The sequence below is a fragment of the Onychostoma macrolepis genome, chromosome 05 (assembly GCF_012432095.1).
Source record: "Onychostoma macrolepis isolate SWU-2019 chromosome 05, ASM1243209v1, whole genome shotgun sequence".
Classification (NCBI taxonomy): Eukaryota; Metazoa; Chordata; class Actinopteri; order Cypriniformes; family Cyprinidae; genus Onychostoma; species Onychostoma macrolepis.
This window is the reverse complement of record NC_081159.1, coordinates 32,603,489-32,631,471: the sequence shown is the minus strand read 5'-3', so window position 1 is coordinate 32,631,471 and position 27,983 is coordinate 32,603,489. Positions and strand designations below refer to the sequence as shown.

At 37.2% G+C, this 27,983-nt stretch overlaps 1 protein-coding gene across 18 annotated transcripts; it reads left to right on the top strand.

The window, feature by feature from the left end:
• Nucleotides 1-27,831, top strand: LOC131541009 (phosphatidylinositol transfer protein beta isoform-like). 18 transcript variants are annotated; one of them, XR_009271376.1, is made up of 7 exons: nucleotides 6-154; nucleotides 5,025-5,081; nucleotides 6,616-6,730; nucleotides 6,831-6,941; nucleotides 15,340-15,462; nucleotides 21,218-21,302; nucleotides 25,097-26,270. XR_009271376.1 is itself a non-coding variant. In XM_058776472.1 (3 exons), exons 1-3 carry the CDS (start codon nucleotides 5,214-5,216, stop codon nucleotides 27,748-27,750), a joined length of 345 nt encoding a protein of 114 aa, XP_058632455.1. In that variant the 5' UTR covers nucleotides 5,098-5,213; the 3' UTR covers nucleotides 27,751-27,831. The 18 variants fall into 18 exon arrangements, 2 of the variants coding, with proteins under 2 accessions (XP_058632455.1, XP_058632454.1); XR_009271375.1 differs by having other exon boundaries at nucleotides 4-154; nucleotides 6,623-6,941; XR_009271373.1 differs by having other exon boundaries at nucleotides 4-154; nucleotides 6,616-6,941.
• Nucleotides 27,832-27,983: the final 152 nt, after the last annotated feature.

Below are 27,983 nucleotides of genomic sequence, written 5' to 3'. Positions count from 1 at the left end.
TTTGACTCAACCGATTCGTTCAAAACACTGAATCATTCAGAACACGATTGAGTGTTGCTGTGAGAAGCGATATATGCTATGATCTTTGTTTGGATTCATCGGATCTATTTTCGCTGCTAAAATAGACCAAAACAGTCATTATTTCGTCTAAAATGTAAGTGACTTAATATTATTAACTTGTTGAACTGTCATATGAAATCAGTGTCACATTTTCAATCGTGAGGTGATGGTAAATTAAGGGATGATCAATTGTCAGCTCTCTTGGTCGCAGGTCGTGTGATGTATGTTGCTGAACTGTATTCAAATGTTATAAATATAAAAACACCACATTTTGAAATTTAACTGCAGTGTGTCAATTTAGTTTATTTGTGTGTGCTGCGCTCATAGACTTTAGAAAAAGGCGCTCATTTGTTTGATTTCTCAAAATGGTTTGGCTTGGGACCGATGCGTTGGCCTATGCACGGATGGTGCGCAGGCAATGACGGGGCGTGAGCGTGGCCTAGCTGCTCGCGTTCAGCAAGTAGCTCCACTTGTGAAATGGACACATTGCATGGTCCATCGCGAAGCACTAGCTGCTAAAAAATGCCGGTTCTTTTTGACTCCGTGCTGAACCAATCCGTGAAAATGATAAATCTCATCAAATCACGGCCGCTAAACTCTCGCTTGTTTGGGGTCCTCTGCCATGAGATGGGGTCAGGGCGCGAACAGCTGCTTCTGCACGCACAACCTGATATTGCCAAGTGCAACGTGTTCCTGGGTCAACATATTTTGTTGACCCTGGAACAACATTTTAATCCAAAAATATAATCTTAACCATATTCCTACACCTAAACCTAACCTTACCCATGAGTAATCCCTAAAATCTGAGGAACTGATAGATGAATTACACTGATGTACAAGCACCAAACACTGATTATAATCCTAAACTTCACAAAAATTATAAACTGGTTCTTGAAATCTGATTGGTTAATCACAATGTTGTTCCAGGGTCAACAAAGATGTTGACCCAGGAACACGTTGCACTTGGCAATATCAGGTTTGGCGCTTCTGCACACTGAAGTTCGCTGGCTCTCCAGGGGGCGGGTGTTACAGCGGTTGTATGAGCTGCGAGAGGAGGTGAAGTGGTTTTTGACAGAAATCAAATCAGATCTGGCGAAGCATCTGGATGACACTATGTGGCTTGTGTCTCTGTCCTATTTGGTCGATATATTTGACCGCTTGAACGGCCTCAACCTGTCTTTGCAAGGCCGCGAAACTCATATTTTGCTTGACAAAGTGCACGCCTTCACACAAAAACTAGACCTCTGGCATGGCCGCATCAGTCGAGGGAACTGCGACATGTTCCCCAGCCTTGCAGACTTTATCACTGATGCAGGCACATCACACGATTTCTCCTCCCTATTTCAATCAGCGTCTGAGCACCTGTCAGCAATGAGAAAACAATTTGCGACGTACTTTAAAGAGGATTATCCCCCTATAATTATCGTTCTTTTGCGTGGGTTCGAGATCCGATTGTGTGCACAGCAAACGAGCTATCAATTGATATGCAGGAACAGCTTATTGAGCTGAAGAGTGACAGTAGACTGAAGGAACTCTTTAGCTCCTGCCCTCTTTCGTCATTCTGGGCAGCATTGATGCAAGAATATCCTGAACTCTGTGACGTCGCCTTGAAGATTCTCCTTCCTTTCGTGTCGACATATTTGTGTGAGGCAGGATTCTCAAAAATGACTGCACTCAAAACTAAATACCGCAATCGTGCACAAATCGAGGATGATTTGAGGCTATGTTTATCAAACATTGAGCCAAGAATTGAGGATCGTTGCAAGGCAAAGCAGGCTCAGGTCTCACATTAACATCACCTACCTGCAAGCTTCTGTAAAAAATGCAGATGATGCCTACTATTAGGCCTAGTAATAATAACAATAATAAAGCATAAATTAATATCAGAGGTCTGGTGCCAATTCCCAATTATAGCAATAGCCTAGTAATGAATGCACTTGGGCCCCAACTGCAATGAACCAGCTTTGGGGGGGCCCAGCTTGCAAAAGGTTGAGAACCCCTGCTCTAGACCAATGATGTTGGGGGAACCTGTGGGGGTGGCAATCATATTTCAGGATGTCCATGCCACTCTTGATCCCTGTTAAAATGTAGCGGCCGTATATGTACGCTCATTGGCAACCCCCTCCAGCTGGTGGCGCTCTAGGCGACCACCTAGCTTGCCTATGCCTAGAAACGGTACTGACGATAAATAAAGTTATTGTCTATCAAAAAAAAACAAAAAAACAGTAGGCTCACAATCGACTAGAGTCATCAGGAGTTCGAATCTTATTCTGTTACGGTCACAAAATGCATAATGTCCATTTGCATAATGTCCGCCCACGTTCTTGCGAACAACTTGCCCGTTCACAAACACAGTAAAATTTACGTGTGGTTAACATCATGTCGAGAAGACGCTGTACCCTAGCTTTGAGAGTAAATTTGTTTTATCTCATCTTATAATACCACAAACTTGACACTCACCACTGAGAAACGTCCTGCTCTTGTCGATCAGCCACTTCAATCATCAATCATCAGAATCCGGCTTGAATTGGTAAATTACAATACCATCTTTTCTATGTATTGACAAGTCTCCAAAGCTGTCATTCCTTCATGGCAATGGGCGTTTCGTTTCCTACACTCGTTTGTTTCCATATGCGGTAGACCAATCACAAAGGACAGCGCCATCTGACCAATCACAGCAGTGAGGGCTCACAGAAAGGAGGGGTTTAAGGAGACCGATTCTTTGAACTGCTTCGCACGAGTCGTTTACGAATCATTTAGAAATGAGGTAAAATTAAATTGATTTTTTGAGAGAACTAAAATGTTTTTTGACCTTGGATGCATGTAAACCTGTTTTAGGAGATAAAACAATATTAGCAACCTTAAAAATGGCATAATAGGGACACTTTAAAATAACAGTCTGAATAGAAACATCAATATTCCCCATGCCCACCACTATCATAACATGTTCAAATAGTATAAAAAAAAGCTTATCCGATTCAAATAGTTTAGTGTATAATCAAGTAGAACAGTGCAAAACATTCTGAAACATCAATATCTGTGCAATGTGCATTTAGAAAAAAAAAAACTTATCAAGCTTAAAGGTGCAGTAGGAGATCTTGGAAAATGCTAACTTTAGCCTGATAGCACTGAAAGCGAACGATCCACCCTCCCTGCAATTGCATCTAAAGCCACGCACCCTGCACGCATATAAGCTCACAGACCAGAATAACAGAGACAACATTACTACCCAGCAAACACAGAACATTGTGACAACGTCGCCAGTTCGTCGTCCTTTGGTCAGCGCGACATTACTTTATGGCGACCTTGTGAGGATGTCTTGGTAAAGTTCCATTTTTTAGAATCTTGGCTAACGTCCCATAAACGTCGTGGGCACGTCCTCAAAAGACGTCGCTTGTTAGTCCCATGAAGAACGTTGTAGACGTGATCAGCTGGTCTCATGATAACTTTTCATATTATTGCACTACATGTATTATCATGTAAGATACCATTTGGATAGCCTATATTTTGGGAAATATACTGAATTCATCAAGCATTTTAAAAGATGGCATGGATTATGTTTGTAGATACCCAACAAATATTTGGACCTTTAACGACCGTTGAAAAGACGTCCCTCCGACACCTCCCTTCATGGTTGAAAAATATATCCAAAATGAAAATTGAACCGACGTCTTTGATGTCTTATGGCCGTGAATTACACGTCTTTTCTGCACGTCCCTGGAAGTCTAAATGTGTCATCTTCTGGATGTCTATTTTGTGTCAATTTAATGTATTAATTTAAGTATATAAGCCTGCATATAAAATAATCACACACCCATTGTGTAACATCGTGAAAGGCAGTACATTATGTCTTAAGGTTTACACATCTGAACTTGACAAAGGTTGTAAAAAGGTCCAAAATCCGTCCAGTCCGACCTGAACGTCTTGTGACGAGTCGGTTGCCCTCCCCCTTTTCTTCATCACCACCCCGTCCCTTATTCGCCGCCCTTCACCAGGCTCCCGACGGGAGTGGGTGTGTAAGAGAGGAGGGGCGTAGAATCAACGAGGGCTGGCGGCGTGTGATGAGGCACAGCTGGACTGAATGAAGCCTCATCACCGCCGCTGTTAAATGCCAAGCGCGCCTCTCCTCGAGAGACCGGTCTCTTCCCCCCGTGCATGCACGCTGGTGTCCTCGTGGGTCCAGGAAGGGTGCGTTGAGGGACGTCACGCCACCAGAGATGTGAGCCGCAGGATCCAGAGTCAGGATAAAAGCCGCACCCGTATTACGGCCGACGGGCCAGGATGCCGGGCCGTTCAAGTCCCGCCAAAGGCCGAGGAAGAGCCTCCGCTCAAAAGAAGCCGCCGCCCCTCGTAACCGGACTAGAGCGGGAGCGCGTGCGGCAACCGGACTCCGCCCCTTCCCTGGACCCTTCCTCCTGGAACACTGCCCTCCTTCACAAGCCCCGTAGCACAACGAGGACACCAGATCCCCCTGTTTCGTTTGGACACTTCTTTCCCCTGGACACTTTATTTTATTGATTTTTGTGACGAGTCGGTTGCCCCCTGATGCCACACCCACTGTGTCTGTCGTTGACTCCTCCCATCACAGTCTATAAAACGTTTTAATCACGTGTACATCACAAACAATAACACATTATTCGTGGACTTAAGCAAGAAGAATAGTGTTGTAATTTAGCACAACATATGTTATTGTGAATATTACATTTTTGAAAAATGTCTTCCATTTGTTAAACAGCTACTATCTAACAAGAAAATAAAAATAGTAGAATGTGGTTAATTCTAAATTTGTGGCAATGGCATTTTCTTTAACAGTTTTACATTAATGTTAAGCAGCCATTATTTACACAAGAAAATAAAAGTACAGGGTCATAGTTAACACATTAAGTTAATAACTATTTTTAGAGTCTTTCAAAAAAAATTTTATTAAATGTTTTCTCTCATTTTCTTGGTCCACAAACCACCAGCTCTTCCAGGAGTGTGATTCATGTGTTCCACCATTGATGCATTGAAGTCAAAGCTGTGTAAGTACAATTTTTTTCCCTAACAGTCTTGCATTACTGTTAAACAGCCATAAATCAAACAAGTAAACAACAAAAATACTGGAATATGGTTAACACATATGTACATGTTTTTAGAGTCTGTGAAAGTTATTTATGGCTCAATTTTTATATCCACCACCCCCAGCTCTTCCTAGAGCATGCTTCAGGTGTTCCCCCATTGCTGCATCAATGTCTGAGTTTGTAGTATTGGGGCTCCACCTCTTCAAAGCATCTGAGGGAAGAGAATATGAATATAAAAATCAAAAAAATCAAAAGGCAAGGTTTGAGGTAAATGACACTTACTAATTTTGAAAATGTTTTTATGGTCCTACAACCAAATTTAAAATACAATGGAACAAGATTTTGCATCCATTTTATGAACGAAGCATTAGAAAAAAGTAATCAACATTATATGATATTTTACTCTACAATAATCTTATGTCAGTAAAAGGTTTTCTGCATTAAATGCGTGTTCGATTTTAGGTGTTTTTTTAGCTGTGAAAAACAGCATTTCTCCGCTCCCTCTTCAATACCACGGTGGTGCCCTTGAGAAAGACCCTTAGCTAGGTGTGTAACTTTGTGAAAGTGAACAGGACATTTCTGATAAAGACAGGTAGTCTTTTAGAGAATGTCCCCTGAATAGATAAAGGGTACCAATAAAAATTACATAAGACAAGGAACAAGAGATTTTTTTAATGTTACAAGGCCAAAATTACCTTTAATTACATAGTATAAAGGTGTAGCTTTGAATGGCTTCTTTTCAAGTCTGGCTGACTGTCCTAGTTAGTATGGACATCATAAAAGCAAGAAAACAGGCATGTATATAAGGAGATATAATGGTGTGTGACAGGTTAAAACCTGAATTCAAGTAATATCAAAGGCTGGGTTTATTATTATGGCAATCATATATATAAAATGTACTGAAATATTATGCAGCAATACACACAAACAATGCAAGGTAAATACATACCTGTGCATGACTTTGTTCACACAGTCTCTGAGAGAAGATCCACCAACTCTAGACTGATCAATCACACCACCTTGATACCGACCGATGTTCACTGTCATGAAGCCTGTTATCACCTGTGGAAAAAATACAAAACAATTTATATTAATTTTGAAATTCATATCTCAAAATATATAAATGACTTTAATATTGTTGTTACACTTGCACTATCAAACCCTGCAACAATCAGACCTTATTCCAAATCTAAAATTACAAAATATTTTTAAAGCAGTTACTGAACACATCCATGTTCAAATTCATTTACAGACTTTAGCACGTTATTATTGAGCTCTTCCTACATTTACTTAACATTTCAGTCTCTTTCAGGTAATTTACTTTTTGAAAGAAACTCTGAAAATGCTACATCTGACAGTAATAACTTTTACTGGATCATTAAGCATACTGGAGTGATATTATCTGCTGCCTGTCATAGCTAGTACAATAATTACATATCCATTTGTTTGGGGTTATCGTTGCATCCCTAAATCCAATCCTGTCTCTTCTCCTGAGCCTTTAGTCGTGTGGGTCCAGGAAGGGTGCTTATATGTCTGGATACCGCTGCACAAATCTTTCAACCATGAAAAATGCAGTTCCAGCATGTCTTCAAATTCAGGACAACAGAATGGTCAGGATGATCTGAAACATATAACCAACTGAAATCAATTTAAATGTATTTTGTCTTACCTGAGTGATGCTGAAACAACCAGGTTTAGTTTTTCACCCAGGATTCGCTGCTTCCTATGGACCAGTCTTCATGATGAATGATCTCTTGATCCTGGATCCTTGCTGCCATCCACTTGGAGATGGTTTGGATGATATGTGGTTGTGTCTAAGGGGTAATGAATCAACATTACTAAAATACTGATAGCAGCACTATTGATCCTGTAGTTTATATCCATTTTTCAGTACTGAACAAGTCAGGAACCAAAGTAGTACCAGTTCTTGAAACCCAACTCTACTGTTGCTGCTGCCCAGACTGTCTCTCCGCCTGATGACAAAAATAAAAACAAAAAAAAAACCTAGCCTTAATGAATAAGACATTTATGATACTAGGTGGTAACAACGGAGTATCTTTTCTTATAAGAAACTCACTGAATCATTGACTCAGTGAACCATTTGTTTATTAAAGATTTGTTGAAACTAAGGTATCAGATCTATTTGAGAATGAAACTAGCATAAAAAGCATGCATGTGAAAAACACCATTAACGAGTAGAGGACACAATTCACAGGCCTGTCACTTGAGGGGGAAAGGCGGAAATTATTAACTGAACATGAACGGCAGCCTCGGTCTAATTAAACTTTATACAGCGGTTTATATTCAAGTTTACAGTATGGCTAGCATGAGCATCATCGACTAGCGGCAAATGGCAGGCAGTCAAACAAACTAATTAACTTTACTACGGTTAAAGTTTAAATAATTTGAAAGCGAATACTGTATAGTTTATCGTGTTTAATTTCAAATAACTAAAAGAAAGGTATAACATTTTATCTTAAGGTTTTAACAGTTAACGTTACCTCAGACAGCCTCATGAGACTGCTCGTGAGCTAACCGAACAGAGCATTTATTTATTCAATTAAATTGGAAAACCAACAAAAATACAAAACACTACTAATCTTTGGTGACATCTAACGTTATATATCAGTAAAAACGATGAATACAAGTAGATTTATAGCGCTTACCTTTTCCTCCGTGTCCGTCTGCTGGAAGTTGACCATTACAGAACAAATGACGGGCACGCGCACTCGCTCAGTACTCAGACAGTGATGCCACTGCTGGTTTAAATGTTAATTTGTCCCGTGCCCTCTTTCAATTAACCTCATTCTCAGTCATTCACAAACATGTCATTAACAATGATCACCATTTGCAAAGCAAACTATTTGATTTTTGTTTTATCCTTAATTTGATGACAAATATACAGGTGCATCTCAATAAATTAGAATGTCGTGGAAAAGTTCATTTATTTCAGTAATTCAACTCAAATTGTGAAACTCGTGTATTAAATAAATTCAATTAATGCACACAGACTGAAGTAGTTTAAGTCTTTGGTTCTTTTAATTGTGATGATTTTGGCTCACGTTTAACAAAAACCCACCAATTCACAACAAATTAGAATACTAAATAAGACCAATAAAAAAAACATTTTTAGTGAATTGGCCTTCTGGAAAGTATGTTAATTTACTGTATATGTACTCAATACTTGGTAGGGGCTCCTTTTGCTTTAATTATTGCCTCAATTCGGCGTGGCATGGAGGTGATCAGTTTGTGGCACTGCTGAGGTGGAAGCCCAGGTTTATTTGACAGTGGCCTTCAGCTCATCTGCATTTTTAGTCTCTTGTTTTTCATTTTCCTCTTGACAATACCCCATAGATTCTCTATGGGGTTCAGGTCTGGTGAGTTTGCTGGCCAGTCAAGCACACAAACACCATGGTCATTTAACCAACTTTTGGTGCTTTTGGCAGTGTGGGCAGGTGCCAAATCCTGCTGGAAAATGAAATCAGCATCTTTAAAAAGCTGGTCAGCAGAAGGAAGCATGAAGTGCTCCAAAATTTCTTGGTAAACGGGTGCAGTGACTTCGGTTTTTAAAAAACACAATGGACCAACACCAGCAGATGACATTGCACCCCAAATCATCACAGACTGTGGAAACTTAACACTGGACTTCAAGCAACTTGGGCTTTGAGCTTCTCCACCCTTCCTCCAGACTCTAGAACCTTGGTTTCCAAATGAAATACAAAACTTGCTCTCATCTGAAAAGAGGACTTTGGACCACTGGGCAACAGTCCAATTCTTCTTCTGCTTAGCCCAGGTAAGACGCCTCTGACGTTGTCTGTGGTTCAGGAGTGGCTTAACAAGAGGAATACGACAACTGTAGCCAAATTCCTTGACACATCTGTGTGTGGTGGCTCTTGATGCCTTGACCCCAGCCTCAGTCCATTCCTTGTGAAGTTCACCCAAATTCTTGAATCGATTTTGCTTGACAATCCTCATAAGGCTGCAGTTCTCTCGGTTGGGTGTGCATCTTTTTTTTCCCACACTTTTTCCTTCCACTCAACTTTCTGTTAACATGTTTGGATACAGCACTCTGTGAACAGCCAGCTTCTTTGGCAATGAATTTTTGTGGCTTACCCTCCTTGTGAAGGGTGTCAATGATTGTCTTCTGGACAACTGTCAGATCAGCAGTCTTCCCCATGATTGTGTAGCCTAGTGAACCAAACTGAGAGACCATTTTGAAGGCTCAGGAAACCTTTGCAGGTGTTTTGAGTTGATTAGCTGATTGGCATGTCATATTCTAATTTGTTGAGATAGTGAATTGGTGGGTTTTTGTTAAATGTGAGCCAAAATCATCACAATTAAAAGAACCAAAGACTTAAACTACTTCAGTCTGTGTGCACTAAATTTATTTAATACATGAGTTTCACAATTTGAGTTGAATTACTGAAATAAATGAACTTTTCCAAGACATTCTAATTTATTGAGATGCACCTGTATATGTGTATGTATGTGTGTGTGTGTATTTTATAATTAAAAATGTTTCTTTAGGTTTGGCTTCTAACAAATTATTTTAGTTAATGATGTATAAGAGAAAGCAAGACCAATTTAACAAGGTCTTCGGTTTCAAGAATCTGAGGACATGTGAGAGGGTGAAAAAATGACTTTAGTAATGTAATGCTCCTCTCCACCATTGATTAGCTAGTTAGGAGTGTTTGTGTGAGGGGAAAGAGGGATTATGGTCTAATGAAGCAGTTTTCTCTGGTGTATGGCTGTCCGTTTCTTTGGGCCCTATCAGGCTCTGGCCTCAGGCATGGCTGCAGGCATTGTGCTGAGAACCGTGAGTTGAGTTCGAGTAATTAAGGGCTTATATAGCCTGCCACACAAACAAACCTCTGTTTTACATGAATTCACACCATGCATTGTTACCGTATCATCACGCTTTGGCCTCCAGACAGCACACTTGGTATTAAACAGGTCGGTTTGTTCTCAGTGTAACAGTGTGTGTGCGCGCGCACAAGCCCTCAATGCTTGTTTGCCTCACTAACTGTACAGAAACTGAGAAGTTGTTATTTTGCCGGAGGCGCATCATGATTTATTTACAATTGCGAGGCCCTGGAGGTCCAGTTAAAATTAAATGCTTTTCGTCCATTTATTTTACCAGCAGCTGTTTTTCTCACTAGCTCTCCTGGTTTCTACTCTCTCAGGTTTATTAAGTCTATCTTTTTTTTTTTTTTGGTCCTTGTCTTTTCTTAACCTCTCCTTACCTCACTGTCCTTGAATAATTTTTAATGACTAGTGCTCTATTATGCATAACGTAAGTCTATATGGGCGTACTTGATGCAAGTTTTGACACATTCCCTAATGAATCTGCTTACTAAGGGATTAAAATTTGCAGTTTTGAAGAGGAAATAAACTTTAGTGAAGCAGCTTTCCAAATTCTATCCTTACAGTGTTGGTGGTTAAGAATGGATTATATACAAAATGAAGCTTGATATTTAATTCACTGAGGTTGATAATCCAATATCATTCACTGAAGTTTAGTATATAGATTTCAAACTAAGCCTAGGTTGATTTTCATTTTTAATATGCAGGACTACAAGGCAGATGAGGATCCAGCTATTTGTAATTCAGTCAAGACTGGCCAAGGACTGCTGGGCTCAAGTTGGAAGGAAGGGACCCCTTTTCTCACCGTCCAAACCCATATGACTTTTTTCTTCCACAGAACACAAAATGAAAAAATTAGAGGATTTTCCCCCATGCACTAACAATGAATAGAGACCAGAGTTTTTAAAGGTTAAAAAAAGAGGCAAAAGCATCATAGAAATCAGTTTGCTCCATTTGATTATACTCTGTATTGAAATTTATGTTATTCAATGATAATATTCCCTTCTTGTGGGCTGTTTACCACTGTAACTGGATGGATTTATTGAGTTGAACTCAAGAACCAGATCAGTCTGTAAATGAATCATTCAAGATCAATTTTGTGAACTGGATCAATTGATTCATTGAATATATCAGTTTATATATATGGGCTAGATGTCCATGCAGGTTGCATGTGACATCATTTTCCTTTTTTTAGTTGAACTCTTTTTTTTAATTTGTGTGTTTTTCTTCCTGGCCCTGTGAATTTAACACTTGAACCGCCACGGGGTTAATTTTACCCGTGGCTGTTTTTCAAATGTACATAACAGATTTTCAACAAAACATTCAAGTCTCCCAGTCATTGACTTTTACTAAAATTATGTAATTTACAATCCAATGTTAAAAATTATTTAGATAAAACCAGATCAAAAAACGGAGCATTTATACCTATAAATCAAATTTACCCGCTAGGCCTATATAATGCATGTATTTTCACGCTGTCATTTTCTTGCCGCTTATTTTTTAACATTGTACATTTCTAGGCAACGCCTTTCACTCACTGATTTAGCGGTTATCCGTTTCATAAATAAAGTCAAAATGACTAAATGAAGGCGATTTATGGAAGGTCGGTATTAGAATAACTAAAATGCCATGAGTGATGGAGAGTCTGATGGTAAGTTATGCCAAAGTCTCTTTAAGAAATGTCATGTCACTCGGCAGCCATCTTTGAAACGCCTCTCGGGCATGCAAGTGCAGCTCCTATCTCTCTGAATGGGGAAACATCAAATTCTCCAAAACTGTTCACTAAGCTTACGATTAAATTTCATATTTGAAATCACCAAAGAAATCTGTCAACAACTGTATCATAAATGTTGTTTCTTTTGCTCAAATAGCATTATAAAAAGCTTATTTTTCAGGCTAGATCAGCCAGTGTGCATGAGCTATCCTGAGTGCACATGAGTTTCCCATGTACAGCGCCCTCCACTAATATTGGCACCCTTGGTAAATATGAGCAAAAGCGGCTGTGAAAATAAATCTGCATTGTTTATGCTTTTGATCTTTCATTAAAAAAATTCACAAAAACAATTGAAGTAAAGCAATTGAAAGTGGGGAGAAAATCTCATGACGAAATAAATGTTTTTTTCTCCAATGCATGTTGGCCGAAATTCTTATGAGTAAAATATCTCTGAAGTATTCCCATTCATATTTACATTTTTTATCACACCAGGGTGACTATGAGCATGCAATTGTCCAGCCATGACTTCCTGTTCCACATGATTATAAATGCCAAATGATAATAAAATCTAAACCTAACTGCCTCTGTTAGAAATCTTATAATGAGCTGTGGTTGGATCTTCCATCAGGACAATAATCCAAAATCAACACAAAAATGTGTCACCGAGCACAAAATTAAGCTTCTTTCATAGCTGTCTCAGTTCCCTGACCTGAACCCTATAGAAAATGAGTGGGGTGAACTGAAGAGAAGAAGCACCAACATGGAGCTGTGAATCTGAAGAATCTGGAGAGTTTCTGTATGATTGAATGGTCTCTGATGTCTTATCAGGTGTTCTCCAAACTCTTCAGGCATTATAGGAGAAAACACAGAGCTGCTAAAAAAAAGGACGTTGCAATAATTGGGTGCCAATAATTGTGGCCAACATGAACTAGAGAAACAATGAGACCCCCCCCCACACCACACACACAAAAGATCAAAAGGTCTTTCATTAATATAACAATACAGGTGCATCTCAATAAATTTATTTCAGTAATTCAACTCAAATTGTCAAACTCGTGTATTAAATAAATTCAATGCACACAGACTGAAGTAGTTTAAGTCTTTGGTTCTTTTAATTGTGATGATTTTGGCTCACATTTAACAAAAACCCACCAATTCACTATCTCAACAAATTAGAATATGGTGACATGCCAATCAGCTAATCAACTCAAAACACCTGCAAAGGTTTCCTGAGCCTTCAAAATGGTCTCTCAGTTTGGTTCACTAGGCTACACAATCATGGGGAAGACTGCTGATCTGACAGTTGTCCAGAAGACAATCATTGACACCCTTCACAAGGAGGGTAAGCCACAAACATTCATTGCCAAAGAAGCTGGCTGTTCACAGAGTGCTGTATCTAAGCATGTTAACAGAAAGTTGAGTGGAAGGAAAAAGTGTGGAACAAAAAGATGCACAACCAACCGAGAGAACCACAGCCTTATGATGATTGTCAAGCAAAATGGACTGAGGCTGGGGTCAAGGCATCAAGAGCCACCACACATAGTGGCTACAGTTGTCGCATTCCTCTTGTTAAGCCACTCCTGAACCACAGACAATGTCAGAGGCGTCTTACCTGGACTAAGGAGAAGAAGAACTGGACTGTCGCCCAGTGGTCCAAAGTCCTCTTTTCAGATGAGAGCATGTTTTGTATTTCATTTGGAAACCAAGGTCCTAGAGTCTGGAGGAAGGGTGGAGAAGCTCATAGTCCAAGTTGTTTGAAGTCCAGTGTTAAGTTTCCACAGTCTGTGATGATTTGGGGTGCAATGTCATCTGCCGGTGTTGGTCCAAAACCAAAGTCACTGCACCCGTTTACCAAGAAATTTTGGAGCACTTCATGCTTCCTTCTGCTGACCAGCTTTTTAAAGATGCTGATTCCATTTTCCAGCAGGATTTGGCACCTGCCCACACTGCCAAAAGCACCAAAAGTTGGTTAAATGACCATGGTGTTTGTGTGCTTGACTGGCCAGCAAACTCACCAGACCTGAACCCCACAGAGAATCTACGGGATATTGTCAAGAGGAAAATGAGAAACAAGAGACCAAAAAATGCAGATGAGCTGAAGGCCACTGTCAAATAAACCTGGGCTTCCATACCACCTCAGCAGTGCCACAAACTGATCACCTCCATGCCACGCTGAATTGAGGCAGTAATTAAAGCAAAAGGAGCCCCTACCAAGTATTGAGTACATATACAGTAAATTAACATACTTTCCAGAAGGCCAACAATTCACTAAAAATGTTTTTTTTTTTTTTCTTTATTGGTCTTATGAAGTATTCTAATTTGTTGTGAATTGGTGGGTTTTTGTTAAATGTGAGCCAAAATTATCACAATTAAAAGAACCAAAGAATTACTTCAGTCTGTGTGCACTGAATTTTAATACATGAGTTTCACAATTTGAGTTGAATTACTGAAATAAATGAACTTTTCCACGACATTCTAATTGAGATGCACCTGTATGTGCCGTGACTCCTCTGTTCAGTTAAAATTACAAGTTGCAATGCAGATTTATTTTCACAGCTGCCTTTGCTTATATTTACCAAGGGTGCCAATATTATTGGAGGGCACTGTACATATCTATTTATTTTTATTTACTTATTTTCATTTAACTTTTTTATACAAAATGCCCTGTTGGAGAAACTTAATGGCTGCACTTTGTTCTGCACTATGTTCCACCACTTTAAGACACATGGATTTGTTGTTTGTTGTATATTCAAGTCAAGTTCAGCTTTATTGTCATTCCGCTACATGCGGGGGCATACAGTGGAACGAAATGTCGTGCCTCACAGGACCATGGTGCTACATAAATACAGGCATACAGCAATGAAGTAAAACAATATAAACCTATACACAACTATCCTACTGATAAATTTTGACTATAAATATATATAAAAAATCTTTTACCTATACATAAACTAAAAAATACCAAAAAATACAAAATACAAACTATACGAGTGCTTCAGATATGCTTCAGAGTGCTTCATATTCAACAGATTATAAGCTAGACATGTTCTTCGACTTTTATACATAATACATTTGTTCATGAATAAAAATTGATCTGTTGAAAGCAGTTATTTTGAGTTAGATGCCAAATGTTTTCCTCCTATTCAAATTTGTCATTGAAGGGGTGCATACAACATATTTGCCCACCGGCATCTATAGTTGCCGCACATTCAAATACGATTTTCAAGAAAAAAAACTAAAACCTGGGGAAAATAAATGCAGAACATGTTCACATAGGACACTATTAACACGACTATATGCATGAAACCATTCAGAAAAATTTGGCCACAAATTCACAAGGTAATAGCTCCATAAATTCATCATATATTAGAAGTGGTTTTAATGTAACACTCAGCTTATGTGCATTATTATTGTATATTAGGAATAAAACTGTCCCAAATTCTATTTTTTTGAGATTTTTGATTAAGTAAGTAAATAAGTAAATAAATAAATACAATTTTAGCCTTGACATACCTACTCAAAATATTGTATTCTATGCAATTACAGTAAATGAAATGTCATTATGTAAATGTGTCTGCATTGGCTTATAATTCAATGGAATTGTTGGGATTCATGTATTTTGTGATGTGGTTATTTACTCAGCAAGAGAAGAGAATCTTCACCAACTTTCACCGGCAGCTGTTCTGCTGGATTGATAAGTGGGTGGAACTCAACATGGAGGATATCAGAAGGATGGAAGAGGAGACACAAAAAGAGCTGGAGGAGGTACGTATGTCTGCACTCTCACACATTTACACAATACACATCGTGTTGAATCAGTAGTCATACCCAACTCAGGGAGAAAAGCTCAGGTTAGTATGATTTGTGTTTTAGCCAGATAGGGAATGCTATTTTAAAAGAGATTTTTCTTTCAAGAGATTTTTATTTCAAGGTTTATAATTTCTATAGGGTTCTACAATACATCTGCCAAAATTAGCTATTTAATGTTATAAAATATAATAATTTCATTGTATAAAAAATAATATGTGACCCGTGCTGGCAAAATGAGTCGGAATGCGCACAGGCTAATTTTGAGCTACAGGCAAAAACAAAAAAGTGAAAAATGTTGATTTTGGTCAAATTTGAGTTTTAAACCCTCATTTAGCGATCCCAATGCTCCAAATAGTAATTAAAAATCTAAAATTATCTTTATTTGTACATTTTCTGAGGGGAGTACATTTTCTCCGCTCACTTAGGTGACTCTCATCCGAAGTGGGTGCATAAAGACGCTTCCCACATCCGCTCGATCCCGATAAATATACACAGAATTACAGTATTTACGTATTCACGCATACTTAATCATTTATGTCTTAAGTGAACATTTGGGTGACTGTTGGGGAAAAACATCGGATCTGTAACATTATATTAGATCCGGGCAATACAGAAGGTCTTAATATAGTTTAGGTAATAGAGTGGTTGCAAACCTTTTTCAACTCAAGGCCCACACAACCAAACACATAGCTTACATTTCCACGGACATGTTGCCTAGATTTCCACAGACAGCTTACATGTTGCCTAGAATGTGCAGTTCATCACAAACTCACAAAGTTCCATTAAAATCAGTGAAGCTCTTTACACTAATGCACTAAATGTTGGTGCTGTTAAGCTTTTACTGAGTACTGTATGTCAGCTGAAGAGAAGAAAATTGCAAATGTATATTAGGCTCAACATAAAGCTTACTGCAGTAAAATGATGTGTTAAGCTAAAGTAAAGTGAAAATAAGCTGAATAATGCAAAGTTTCATTTAAACAACACAAAGTGGTAGGTAGTCACTATACGTCTTTGCTTACCTTTATTTTTTTAGGAAGGAATTGCAGAATATTTATCCTTACTTTTAAATGAAATGTCTGTATTTGTCCTGTGTTGCAGTGATGCACTATGAAATTATTGCAGGGCAAATGAATTGTAATTTAATAATAAAAGTAATTTATTATTAATAATAATAAAAGTAATAATAATAAAATAAATCGATAACCCATCCGGTGCGCCACTGGTTCAAGCCTAGTACAGTTACTGGCTTGATTTTTTCCCATTCATTAACAAAGTGATTATATTTATGAATAACAATCGGGGGCCACTGGGGGGGCCACGATCCACAGGTTGAAAACCACCGAGGTAATGTATTCTGACTGCTTGTTTAGATTACTTTTTAGCTAACTCATAAGAAAGTATATTCCATAACCAGAGTTGGGTATAACGCGTTACAGAGTTACTGTATTCTAATTACTTTTCCTGGTAACAGTAATGTAATGCGTTACATTTTTAATTTATGTAATTTGATTATAGTTACTATTGTCAATAAAATTACATTACTTAAGTTACAAATGCAGACTGCAATGTTCAAAAATATGAAGTAAAATTCATCTTGCGCGTCAGTATGCCCTTTAATAGCTTAAATCGCCGGAGAATGCGAGCTAAAATGCAGACGAGTCCTACAACATTCAGATGCAATTAAAGGTTGCCTATCATATTTCAAAATGTTGCACTCGATTTCACATATTTTAGTCTGGCATTATAGTTTTGGAAACGTTCAGCAAGTGAATGTGTACAAGTTTATGTCACAGTAACACTAATGTAAAATTTATTTAAAATTAAAATTTTAAAGTAAAAATAAATGATTCATCAGAATGAGATTTTTCGCATTATGCCTTGTTGGCATCGCATTCTTCTTCTAAGGTAAATTCAAGGCTTATTCCTCAAAGCGCGTCTTCTTCCAAAAACTAAAAGTAGCTGAAATGAACTTGATGAATCTTTCTTTGTTTATGGAGGCGATGTTCACATATTCGCGCGTCTCAAGCCTGATTTCACGTGGATGATCTTATAGCGTGCGATGTGCGTGGGCGTGATCACATTATAGGTGAGCTCAAGACTGTGCCTTGTGTTGGTTTCATACAGATTATTTTATCAGAGAATATTTGTTTTCAAAATAACTTCATTTAAAAATAGACACTTAAAGTTTTCTTTAGATATATTTTTCGTATGTGTGTCAAGTATTTTATGAGTTTCACTTTGTAGTGTCTTTTTTAGTTTTGATAACTTGAAAAGTAAATTAAACTTAAGTAACTTGAAAGTAATTAGTAATCTGATTAGTAATCTGATTTTAATGCAGTAATCAGTAATGTAATGAAATTAAAATTGTAAAGAAGTAATTAGTAATTTGTAGTGGATTACTTTTTTTTTGAGTAACTTACCCAACACTGTCCATAACTGAATTATGTTAATTATGCAAGACGTCTGTTAAAGATCTCTTGATCTGGAAAGCATCTGCTGTCTACAGACGTCTGACAGACGTCTTTCAGATATACATTCTAAATCATAAACATCTTAAAGACATCTAATAGACGTCTATTTGACATCTAAAAGGAAACGTCCTATAGACGTATTGCAGATGAGCAAACACCCTAAAAAATATGTCTTGCAGATGTAAATGCGGACGTCAAATAGACGTCTCCGAGATGTACGTGTGCTATCAGGGTTATAACATGTTTTCTTTACTGATGTTTATGAATGAACTGCAGGGAATTTGTGAGTTGATGAAAAGCAAATAATTAATTAAATCATTAAAAATGCCAAATTATTATTAATTATTACTAATAAAACATAATTTTTAACTAATTAACTCGTTTTAATATAAAAATAATCAAGTCAAGTCACCTTTATTTATATAGCGCTTTTAACAATACAGATTGTGTCAAAGCACTTAACAGTATCAAATTGGAGGATAGAGTGTCAGTAATGTATAATGATAAGATTAAACACTCAATTTTAAGTTAAAGGCATTCCATTATTGAATTCAGAGATGTCATTGTCTAGCTCAGTTTAGTTTAAATAGTATCTGTGCAATCAAATCGGCGATAATCGCTAGAAAATTAAGTGTCCCCAACTGAGCAAGCCAGAAGCGACAGCGGCAAGGAACCAAAACTCCCTCTGTGACAGAATGGAGAAAAAAAACCTTCGGACAAACCAGGCTCAGTCGGGGGGCCAGTTCTCCTCTGGCCAGACGAAACCCGCAGTTCAAAAGTTTATATTTCTATTTTTTATTTTGTTGCAATTTCTAACAATAATAGGTATTTAGGTAGTTAGGTATTTTATTATATTTTTAGTTATTTTGTTATATTTTTTGTTTTATTGTATTGTAATCGAGGTCTTTGCTGGGGATATGTCTCTGGGGCTCATCTGGGTGTCCTGGTCTCTGCTAACGATCAGGGCTGTAGACATCATCTCTTGGTGCTGATCCACCATCTGATCGGATATGGACTGAGAAACAGAATAGGAAAAAAACAGACAAATATTAGCTTAGATGCCATTCTACTTACGATGTAACGAGTACATTGTGTGTTATGGGGAGTGTTCCCGGTTCCGGTTGATCTAATTAATGCAGCCTAACAATCCTTTAACGGATTTGAATAATAGAAGCGTATTAGTGTGTTATGTGTAAACCAGGCTAAAGAGATGGGTCTTTAATCTAGATTTAAACTGACAGAGTGTGTCTGCCTCCCAAACAGTGTTAGGTAGATTGTTCCAGAGTTTGGGTGCTAAATAGGAAAAGGATCTGCCGCCCGCAGTCGATTTTGATACTCTAGGTATTATCAAATGGCCAGAGTTTTGAGAACGCAGTGGACGTGGAGGACTATAGTGTGATAAGAGCTCGCTCAAGTACTGAGGAGCGAAGCCATTCAGGGCTTTATAAGTAATTAACAAGATTATAAAATCTATCCAATGTTTGATAGGGAGCCAGTGCAGTGTTGACAGAACCAGGCTAATATGGTCATATTTCCTGGTTCTAGTAAGGACTCTAGCTGCTGCATTTTGGACCATCTGTAGTTTGTTGATCAAGCGTGCACAACAACCACCCAATAAAGCATTACAATAGTCTAACCTTGAGGTCATAAATGCATGAATTAACATTTCTGCATTTGACGATGAGAGCATAGGTCGCAATTTAGATATGTTTTTGAGATGAAAAAACGCAGTTTTACAGATGCTAGAAACATGGCTTTCAAATGAAAGATTGCAATCAAACAGCACACCTAGGTTCCTGACTGATGAAGAAGAATTGACAGAGCAGCCATCAAGTGTTAGATAATGTTCTAGGTTATTACATGTGGGGTTTTTAGGTCCGATAATTAACACCTCTGTTTATTCAGAATTTAGCAGTAAAAAAATTACTCGTCATCCAGTTTTTTATATCAACTATGCTTTCCGTTAGTTTCTCAATTTGGTGTGTTTCACCGGGCCGTGAAGAAATATAGAGCTGAGTATCATCAGCATAACAGTGAAAGCTAACACCATGTCTCCTGATAATATCTCCCAAGGATAACATGTAAAGCGTGAAAAGTAACGGCCCTAATACTGAGCCTTGAGGTAGTAATATATATATATATATATATATATATATATATATATATATATATATATATATACACATACACTTTTTTCTTACCTGCATATTATGTGACCATTGACAAACATCAGAGTTTACTGTGATCTGACTAGTAGCTGGTGTGTGCAAAATTGGAAAAGTTTGAATGTGAAAATGGAAGGCTCTTCAAAAACTGCACCTACATCACCACATGTGGTTTGGGTGGGTTTCAAGGGGGAAAAAATCAAGAAAATAAAATGCTCTCATCCAAAAACAAACTCCAGCGTATTCATTTGCCAGACACTACTGGAACTTCAAACAAGACTGGGTTCTATGGTCAGATGGAACTAAAAAATAAGCTGTTTAGCATTAAATACACAAGGTGCACACAGGGATAAAAATTACAGTGTAAAAATAAATATACTGCTGTATCTTTATGTTTTAGGCCTATTTTTCCACCGGAGATCCTAGACATCTTGTTTAAATAAATAAATAAATAAAAACCTGACAGTCCCTGCTAGAAATCTTACAATGGGCCAAGGTTGGATCTTCCAACAGAACAATGATCCAAAAACAAATATCAAAATCACAACAAAAATGGGTCACTGGTTACAAAACCAAGCTTCTGCCATGGCCATCCCAGTTCCCTGCCCTAAATCCTATAGATTCTAGGGAATACACAGGAATTTAGTGTATGCCCATTTAATAATGAGAGACCATATGTAACACATCAACCTGTAATTCTACATAGGAAATGGTGAGAATTGGAAACAGCCTTTGCTCGCTGGTCACTCTCACTTCACAGCAGGCGTGCAAGCTGTAATCCAGTTGGTTAGTGCTCACTTTTATCCTTCGGAATTTTAATTTCAACAAATCACTTGTGTGAAAGCGCAAGTTTATTATTCATGAGCTCAACATCCTGCTGTGCAATGCACACATTAACGTGAAGGATACTAATCTGCTGATAATATGCAGTCTACCTGAGGGAAGATGTGAACAAAAAATAAGTAAATTTTATTATTCAAAGTTCATGTTGTTAAATAGTTAAAGTACTTTTAGTGTGTTGTTAATCTCTGACCTTATTGTCTTTTTCCCCTCTACAAAACACTGAATGAGCAGCTATGTCTCAAACAGCACCACCAGCACATGATTTCCTGAAGTTCTGTCAAAAAAAAGACAGTGTATGTCAAGTTTGGGGCGTCAGGTAAGTTAAGTCAAGTGGCGCTGAATAAATATTTGTAATTAACCTTAGACTGAATTTATTAAAAAGGTGTAAATGTTTTATTTAAAACGTATATATTTGTACACAAATGTACAACATATATAAAAACATCGTATAAGCATTGTATGATATGTCTGAGGGAAATTTAAGGTAAGGGAATGCGGTCTTTCACCTTGTTTAATCCATCAAACACTTCATGTCAAAAGCTGTGTTACTGCAATGAATTTTAGCTAATTTTGGCGTGTTGTATGATATTTTTTGTGTTTCCGTGACGTGAAAAGATATGAAGAGATTGCACGGTCTTTCTCTTTTTTTTTAAGCCATTATGTTTAACTGAAATCTATGAAACGTGTAACTTAATGTAAACCACAGTATTGCGCTCATTTGAAGTTAACATGGGTTTGTTGAATGGGTTTTTGCGTGTGTAAACTTTTGCAATTGTCCCGTGAAGTAAAAAGATGACATTAAACATGACTAACAACAAGCCACGGTGAAATGTCGCTCTTTTCAAACGGGGCGGATGAACGTTACATGCCGTTTCTAGTCTCCTGAAGGTGCTTTGGAAGAGAAGTTCGTCGTTCCAAACGAAAATGAACAACTGAATCGTTTCACAAGGCCGTTCAAAGCGTCTCAGTCAGTTCCCTGTAACATTAGTGAATCAGTAGATAGTGCACACGAGTCCCCGCATAGGGAAAGACCGTGATCAGTAAACACTGGGACAACTGATCAATCAATTTGTAAAACGTCACCATTTATCAACAACAGGCAGGACCGTTATATTTTAATTGTATTGTAATTGTAAGGATTTTTAAATTATTATTTTTCTCCGGTAAAACTGATCGTGTAGCCCAAACCGTAAGGCTTAGAGAGCTGAAACTTGGTCAGATCGTAGTAGTATTGCTCGCTACTCAGATACAAAGCCTCGCCCCAATCGGCCTAATGGTGGCGCTACAGTGCAAAACTTTTTTTAACATCGTTGCAATCCTTGGGTCAGCCGAACAAAAATTCAGATTTTTCACAAAATTGAGTTATATCTGAGACCTACTTTTGCAAACTAGTCCTAGGTTTTTCACCTGATCAGAACCAACCACTGCAAAAATATTGAAATTTTGATTTTTGCGCAACACAGTATGTCAATTAGTACTATGGTAGTCTATGGTACCCATTAGCCAAATGTTATTTGAAGCATAACTCTGGAATGGAATGAGATATCTTCAACAAACTCGGTACAAATGTGTATGAGCTCAATCTTTGGTTAAATAAAAAAATTGAGCAGCTCTGCCACTTGGTGGTGCTGTAAGATGGAAAAAACATAAAAACAGCTATAACTATGCGACCCGATCGACTTGAAATTTGGTATGCAGGGTCTTTATCCAATATATAAGTATCTATGATGACATTGGCATATCTCAAAAAACATGGCCATCATCGGCCAATGAAGTTTGAGCACCTATTAGACAAGGTTAACGGAGGTCGATCAAAACAAAACTCGCTGAGCATGTTCGACTCATGGCCCTAAAGGTCTGTAAGAATTTTGAAAGAAATCGACCACTAGTTGGCAATAACAAGTTTTATGGCTCTGTAATCACGTGGTGTTTTACATATCCACACAATATGCATATCATTTGATAGATCTCCTCATGTTGAACAACATTTGCCTTAAGAACCATTGCTGTCAATTAAATCGTTCATTAATTATTCACAAATATGTTACAAACCTACTTTTGCAAACTAGTCTCTGGTTTTTCGCTCAATCTCGATCAAACCACTGCCGTAATAATCTCTGGACTCTCTAGATCAATAACTATCAAAAAATGTTGAATTTTGTCCTTTGGTTAGCTATAATTGGCTCATTTAAAAAAGGGGGCGTGGCCACATATAAAAAAACTATAAAACCTAAACGAAAACTCAAAACTTTTACAAAACTTGGTGAAAACATGTGTCAGATGACTCTTAACAAGCATACACAGTTTCATGGAGATCTGACCATAGGTGGCTCTATAACAGTTAAAAAGGCCTCAAAAACACAGTATTTCTGTATAAAATGACCTCAAATTGTAGAACATGTTCATATATTCACACATACACATGATATTCATATCATATGATAGATCTTCTCATTCTAAGCAACTTTGCCTCTGGGAGTAATGCTGTGCATCAAATCGTTCATGAAATATTCACACATATGTTAAAAACCTACTTTTGCGAACTAGTCCTAGGTTTTTGCTCAATCTCAATCAAACCACTTAAGTAATATTCTCTGGACTGTCTAGATCAATAATTATCAAAAATTTTGACTTTTGTCCTTTGGTTATCTATAACGGGGTCATTAACAAAAGGGTGTGGCTACATATACCCAAAAACCTATAAAACCTAAACAAAAACTCAAAACATTTACAAAAATTGGTGAAAACATGTGACTGATGACTCTTAACAAGCATGCAGAGATTCATGGAGATTGGACTATAGGTGGCGCTATAACATTTAAAAAGGCCTCAAAAACACAGAATTTCTATAGTAAATGACATCAAATTGCAATAAAATGTTCATAATATTCACTTATACACTATATCTTCATATCATACAATATGTCTTCTCATTCTGAACAACTTTGCCTCTAGGATCACTGCTGTCAATCAAACTGTTCTTTTAAGTATTTGAGATTATTTAAAAAACCTACTTTTGTGAACTAACCCTCAGTTTTTAACTTAAAATCAATAAAATCAGTGCAGTACTATTCTCTAGACTCTCTAGGTCAATAATTATTAAAAAAATTAAAAAATAAAAGTTGAACATTTGCATTTGGACAACTATAAACCATATAACATTTTATGATATGTTCTTTACATAGTGTACCCAAAGGCTAAAAGAAAGCCCACAAATTCTTAAAACTGCGTAAAATGATGTATAATTTCATTCTAAACAAGCATGCAAAATTTAAGAGAGATTGGGCAAAAATAACACTATAATAGTTATAAAGGTTAAAAACACATTGTATGAGAAATTGCTATTTATAACCACTAGATGACAGTGGAAGATCACTAATGGGCTTACTAAACTCTAAAACAGTACTGTTCAAAGGTTTTCTTATGGAGATATTATAAAATCACTTATAACATTTAAAATGTTATTTAATTCAGGTTTACCATTTTGTTCATACAGATATGTCAGTTTTTACAATTTTGCAATATTATGATCGCAGAGAAATCTGAAAATGACATATAAACTCTTAAAAAGAGAAGACTTGCAAAAAGTATTGTCACCTATCATTTATTTCAAATATCTATATCTGCAACAAAATGTGTGTGCATGCATGCATGAGTGTGTCTGTGTGTGTCTTAATGATTATTAATATGATAGTTTAACCATTTCATTTCTATTTGTGTGTGTGTGTGTGTGTGTGTCTGTGAGCCTATTGTCCATTTTCCATGTGTTTCACTGTCAGCTATACATCCAAGGTTGGCCTAGACCCTAAAAGCATACCACCTTAAAGGCCTTAAAATGCTTGAACCCCGGTAATATTTTCATATTATTTTTATACCATTTGAGGTAACTTAGCCCTATTATATGAAATGTACATATTCTATTACAAATCCAGTCAAACATCAATGCTCCCTGTTTTGCAATGGATTGTGGAATGAATTTGCGCCAAAAAAAAAAAAATTGCAATTGTTTCATCAAAATTTTAATCAACTGATATTGATACATTGTAAATTATTTAAAAGGCATCATTTCATTTGTTTTTAACTTAAAATGTACTTTTCTTTCTCCATCAGGGTGTGGCCAAAGGTTTCATTGGTGCTTTGTCATCGTTGCAGGATTTCACATGCAACCCAGTCAGTTCTTCCAAGGCACCAAACACTGGCTCGTGACCAGACTGCTCCACTGCAACTACATACTGTGTGTACCTTCAAGACTAGGAGTTTACTGTTTTCATTCCAGGTAATATGTGTAAATGTTTAGAGTTTTTACTACAATTATAATGTGCTTTACTGTTCTCAGTGGCATCTACACTAATATTAGTCTGTTTCATACTTATTCCGAGGTGAATGTAGCCACCCAGATCCAGTCCGTATCCAGATCAGATGGTGGATCAGCACCTAGAGATGACCTCGACAGCCCCATGTCAGCTAGATGAGCCCTAGAGACAGATCCCCTCCAGTCTTGTTGGCCATCGGGACAAGACCACGAGAACCAGACAAGTCCTCTGCTCAATCTGACCTGTGTTGCAGTCTAAAATTAAACCACGCCATGCTGGTTTCGTCTGGCCAGAGGAGAACTGCCCCCCAACTGTGCCTGGTTTCTCCCAAGGTTTTCTACTCAATCTTTGTCACCGATCGAGTTTTGGGTCCTTGCCGCTGTCGTCTTTGGCTTGCTTATTTAGGGGCGCTTGGCTGATTGCACAGACATTATTGGAAGAGAACTAAACTGGATGATATCAATACTGAATCACCAATGAACAGACTTTAACTGGAAAAATGACTTGTTAATGTCCTCTTGCATTATTGACAAACTATTTTCCTGTTTGACTCTGTAAAGCTGCTTTGACACAAATCAGTATTGTATAAAGCGCTATGTAAATAAAGGTAACTTGATTTGATTTTATATACTGTAACACCTGGTTCATTTTATTATGTATTTTTTAATTTTTTTACTTCTACCTCATTTTAAAGATATAATTGTGAACAGTAATAATATTTGGAAATGTTTGTTTGCTAACATTTTGTTTAGCTTGTTTAGTTTAGTTCATTAAACAAAGTTTAAACTGAATTTTGCAGTTGTATTACAGATGTAATGTTTGTCAACTGGAGCTTTAAAGGGATAGTGCACCCAAAAATGAAAATTTGCTGTTAATTTACTGACCATACAAGATGTAGGTGACTTTTTTTTCTTCATTCCTGTATGTTTAGTCTGTATGAAAAATGTTATAAATGAAGATTGTTATTCATTAAAGGCTATTATGTGTTGTAAAGTGTGTGTTTTTAGTAATTGATAAACACCAGTTAATCTTTTTTAATATTTTTTTAAAACTATAAAAATATATGTTTATGTAGTTCTTATGATGCCCAAATAATAAATCTTAGTTGAGGTAACATATAAAACTAGTTCACTAAAGGTTGAGCCAACTAAAAAATAACAATTCAGATAACACTTTGAAGTCAGAAATTGACTGAACGTAAAATTTCTGTGGAACTTGTTACTAAATAATAATTAGTTCTTGATTTAACAATTTTTCTATATTTTAGCTGGAAACAAGATAAAAAATCTAAGTAAGAAAAGCATTTTTTGCAGTGTAAAATTAGTGATCAAGTGCCAAATGTGAGGGAGGGGGGGAATGTAATTTGCAACAAAACATTAATCTTGTAATTCCTGTGTAAATACATGCCCTAATGTGCCCTTAAATATTCTGTGAAACATATCTTGATTTAAACCTCATTTGACATTTCAAAATGTCACATTCTCATTTGAAATGAAACAAATAAATGACAAGACAAAATCACAATGGCTCATCTTTCTCACTAATATGCAAGGAAAAGGAAACAACTAAATGATGCAACTGACCTAAGAACAAATATATATATTTTTAATTAAAAAGGCTAGCAAGAAATATTTATACCAGTACATTTTTCCCCAATTCACTCAGCACTGGCATGTGACAAAGCTTTAATCATAAATAACATTTGTATATAATACTTATTATATAATATATATTTAAAAAAAAAAAAAAAAAATTTGCCCATTGCCAAGTAATGGAATCAGACAGCAATTTCTGTTGTCTGGAGAGGATGAATGGATAAAAGGTAGAAGATCTGGTCCATTACCTGGGAAATAAATGTCTGTTATTGACTAACAGCGACTCTGTCCAATCTCTGACTCGGTGGCAGGCTAAAAGAATCTGTCTACGGTTTTCTGGGGCTCTTAACAGTCTGTGTGCTGGGCTCTTGATGTGTGGTTGTCTATTTGTGGCATGCTTCAACTTCCTTGAGGGCTTATTAACATACAAATGGATTTCTGTGCTTGAAAAGCACCTGTGCCATGATTCTAAATGAGGAATGGATGGGTTTGTTCCCACTACTCGCTGCTCAGGTGATATTGAAATTTGTCTGTTTAGGAATTCTTACCAAGCTTCACCAATTTCAGCCACTAATTGGCTTTGTCAAGACTTGAGCTCAAGGTCCTGAACTCAGGTCTATTCTTGCTACATGTCATTTACACGGAAAGACTTTTTGAATCTCCACAGAAAAAATGTTGCTTTGCATACTTTTTACATGGCAAATAAGTTTTGTGGTGTCTACATACAATACAGAATGCCATATTTCATTACTCTGCCCATACAGAACCATGTTTCTTTTTAAAAAATAAAATTCTTTTTTTTTTTTAGCTTCGCAAACAAGGTCAGGTGCAAGGAACCACTGCTGCTGATGAGTGAGACCAACCACGACTACAAAGGCTAAGGATAGCAAACCTGTCCACAACAAGAGAGACCACAGTGACCTGTTCCAGATCAAGGGTGAGACAATCGAGCAAGACTTCTATTCCCCACACTGACTGTATGCTGACAAATGCTGAAGCACAAAATTTTTATTTTTTTTGTTCTTGTTTTTAAAGCAATTTTCCAGATGTTTCCCTTAGGGCAGGACTAATCCTTATGTTAACTTCCTT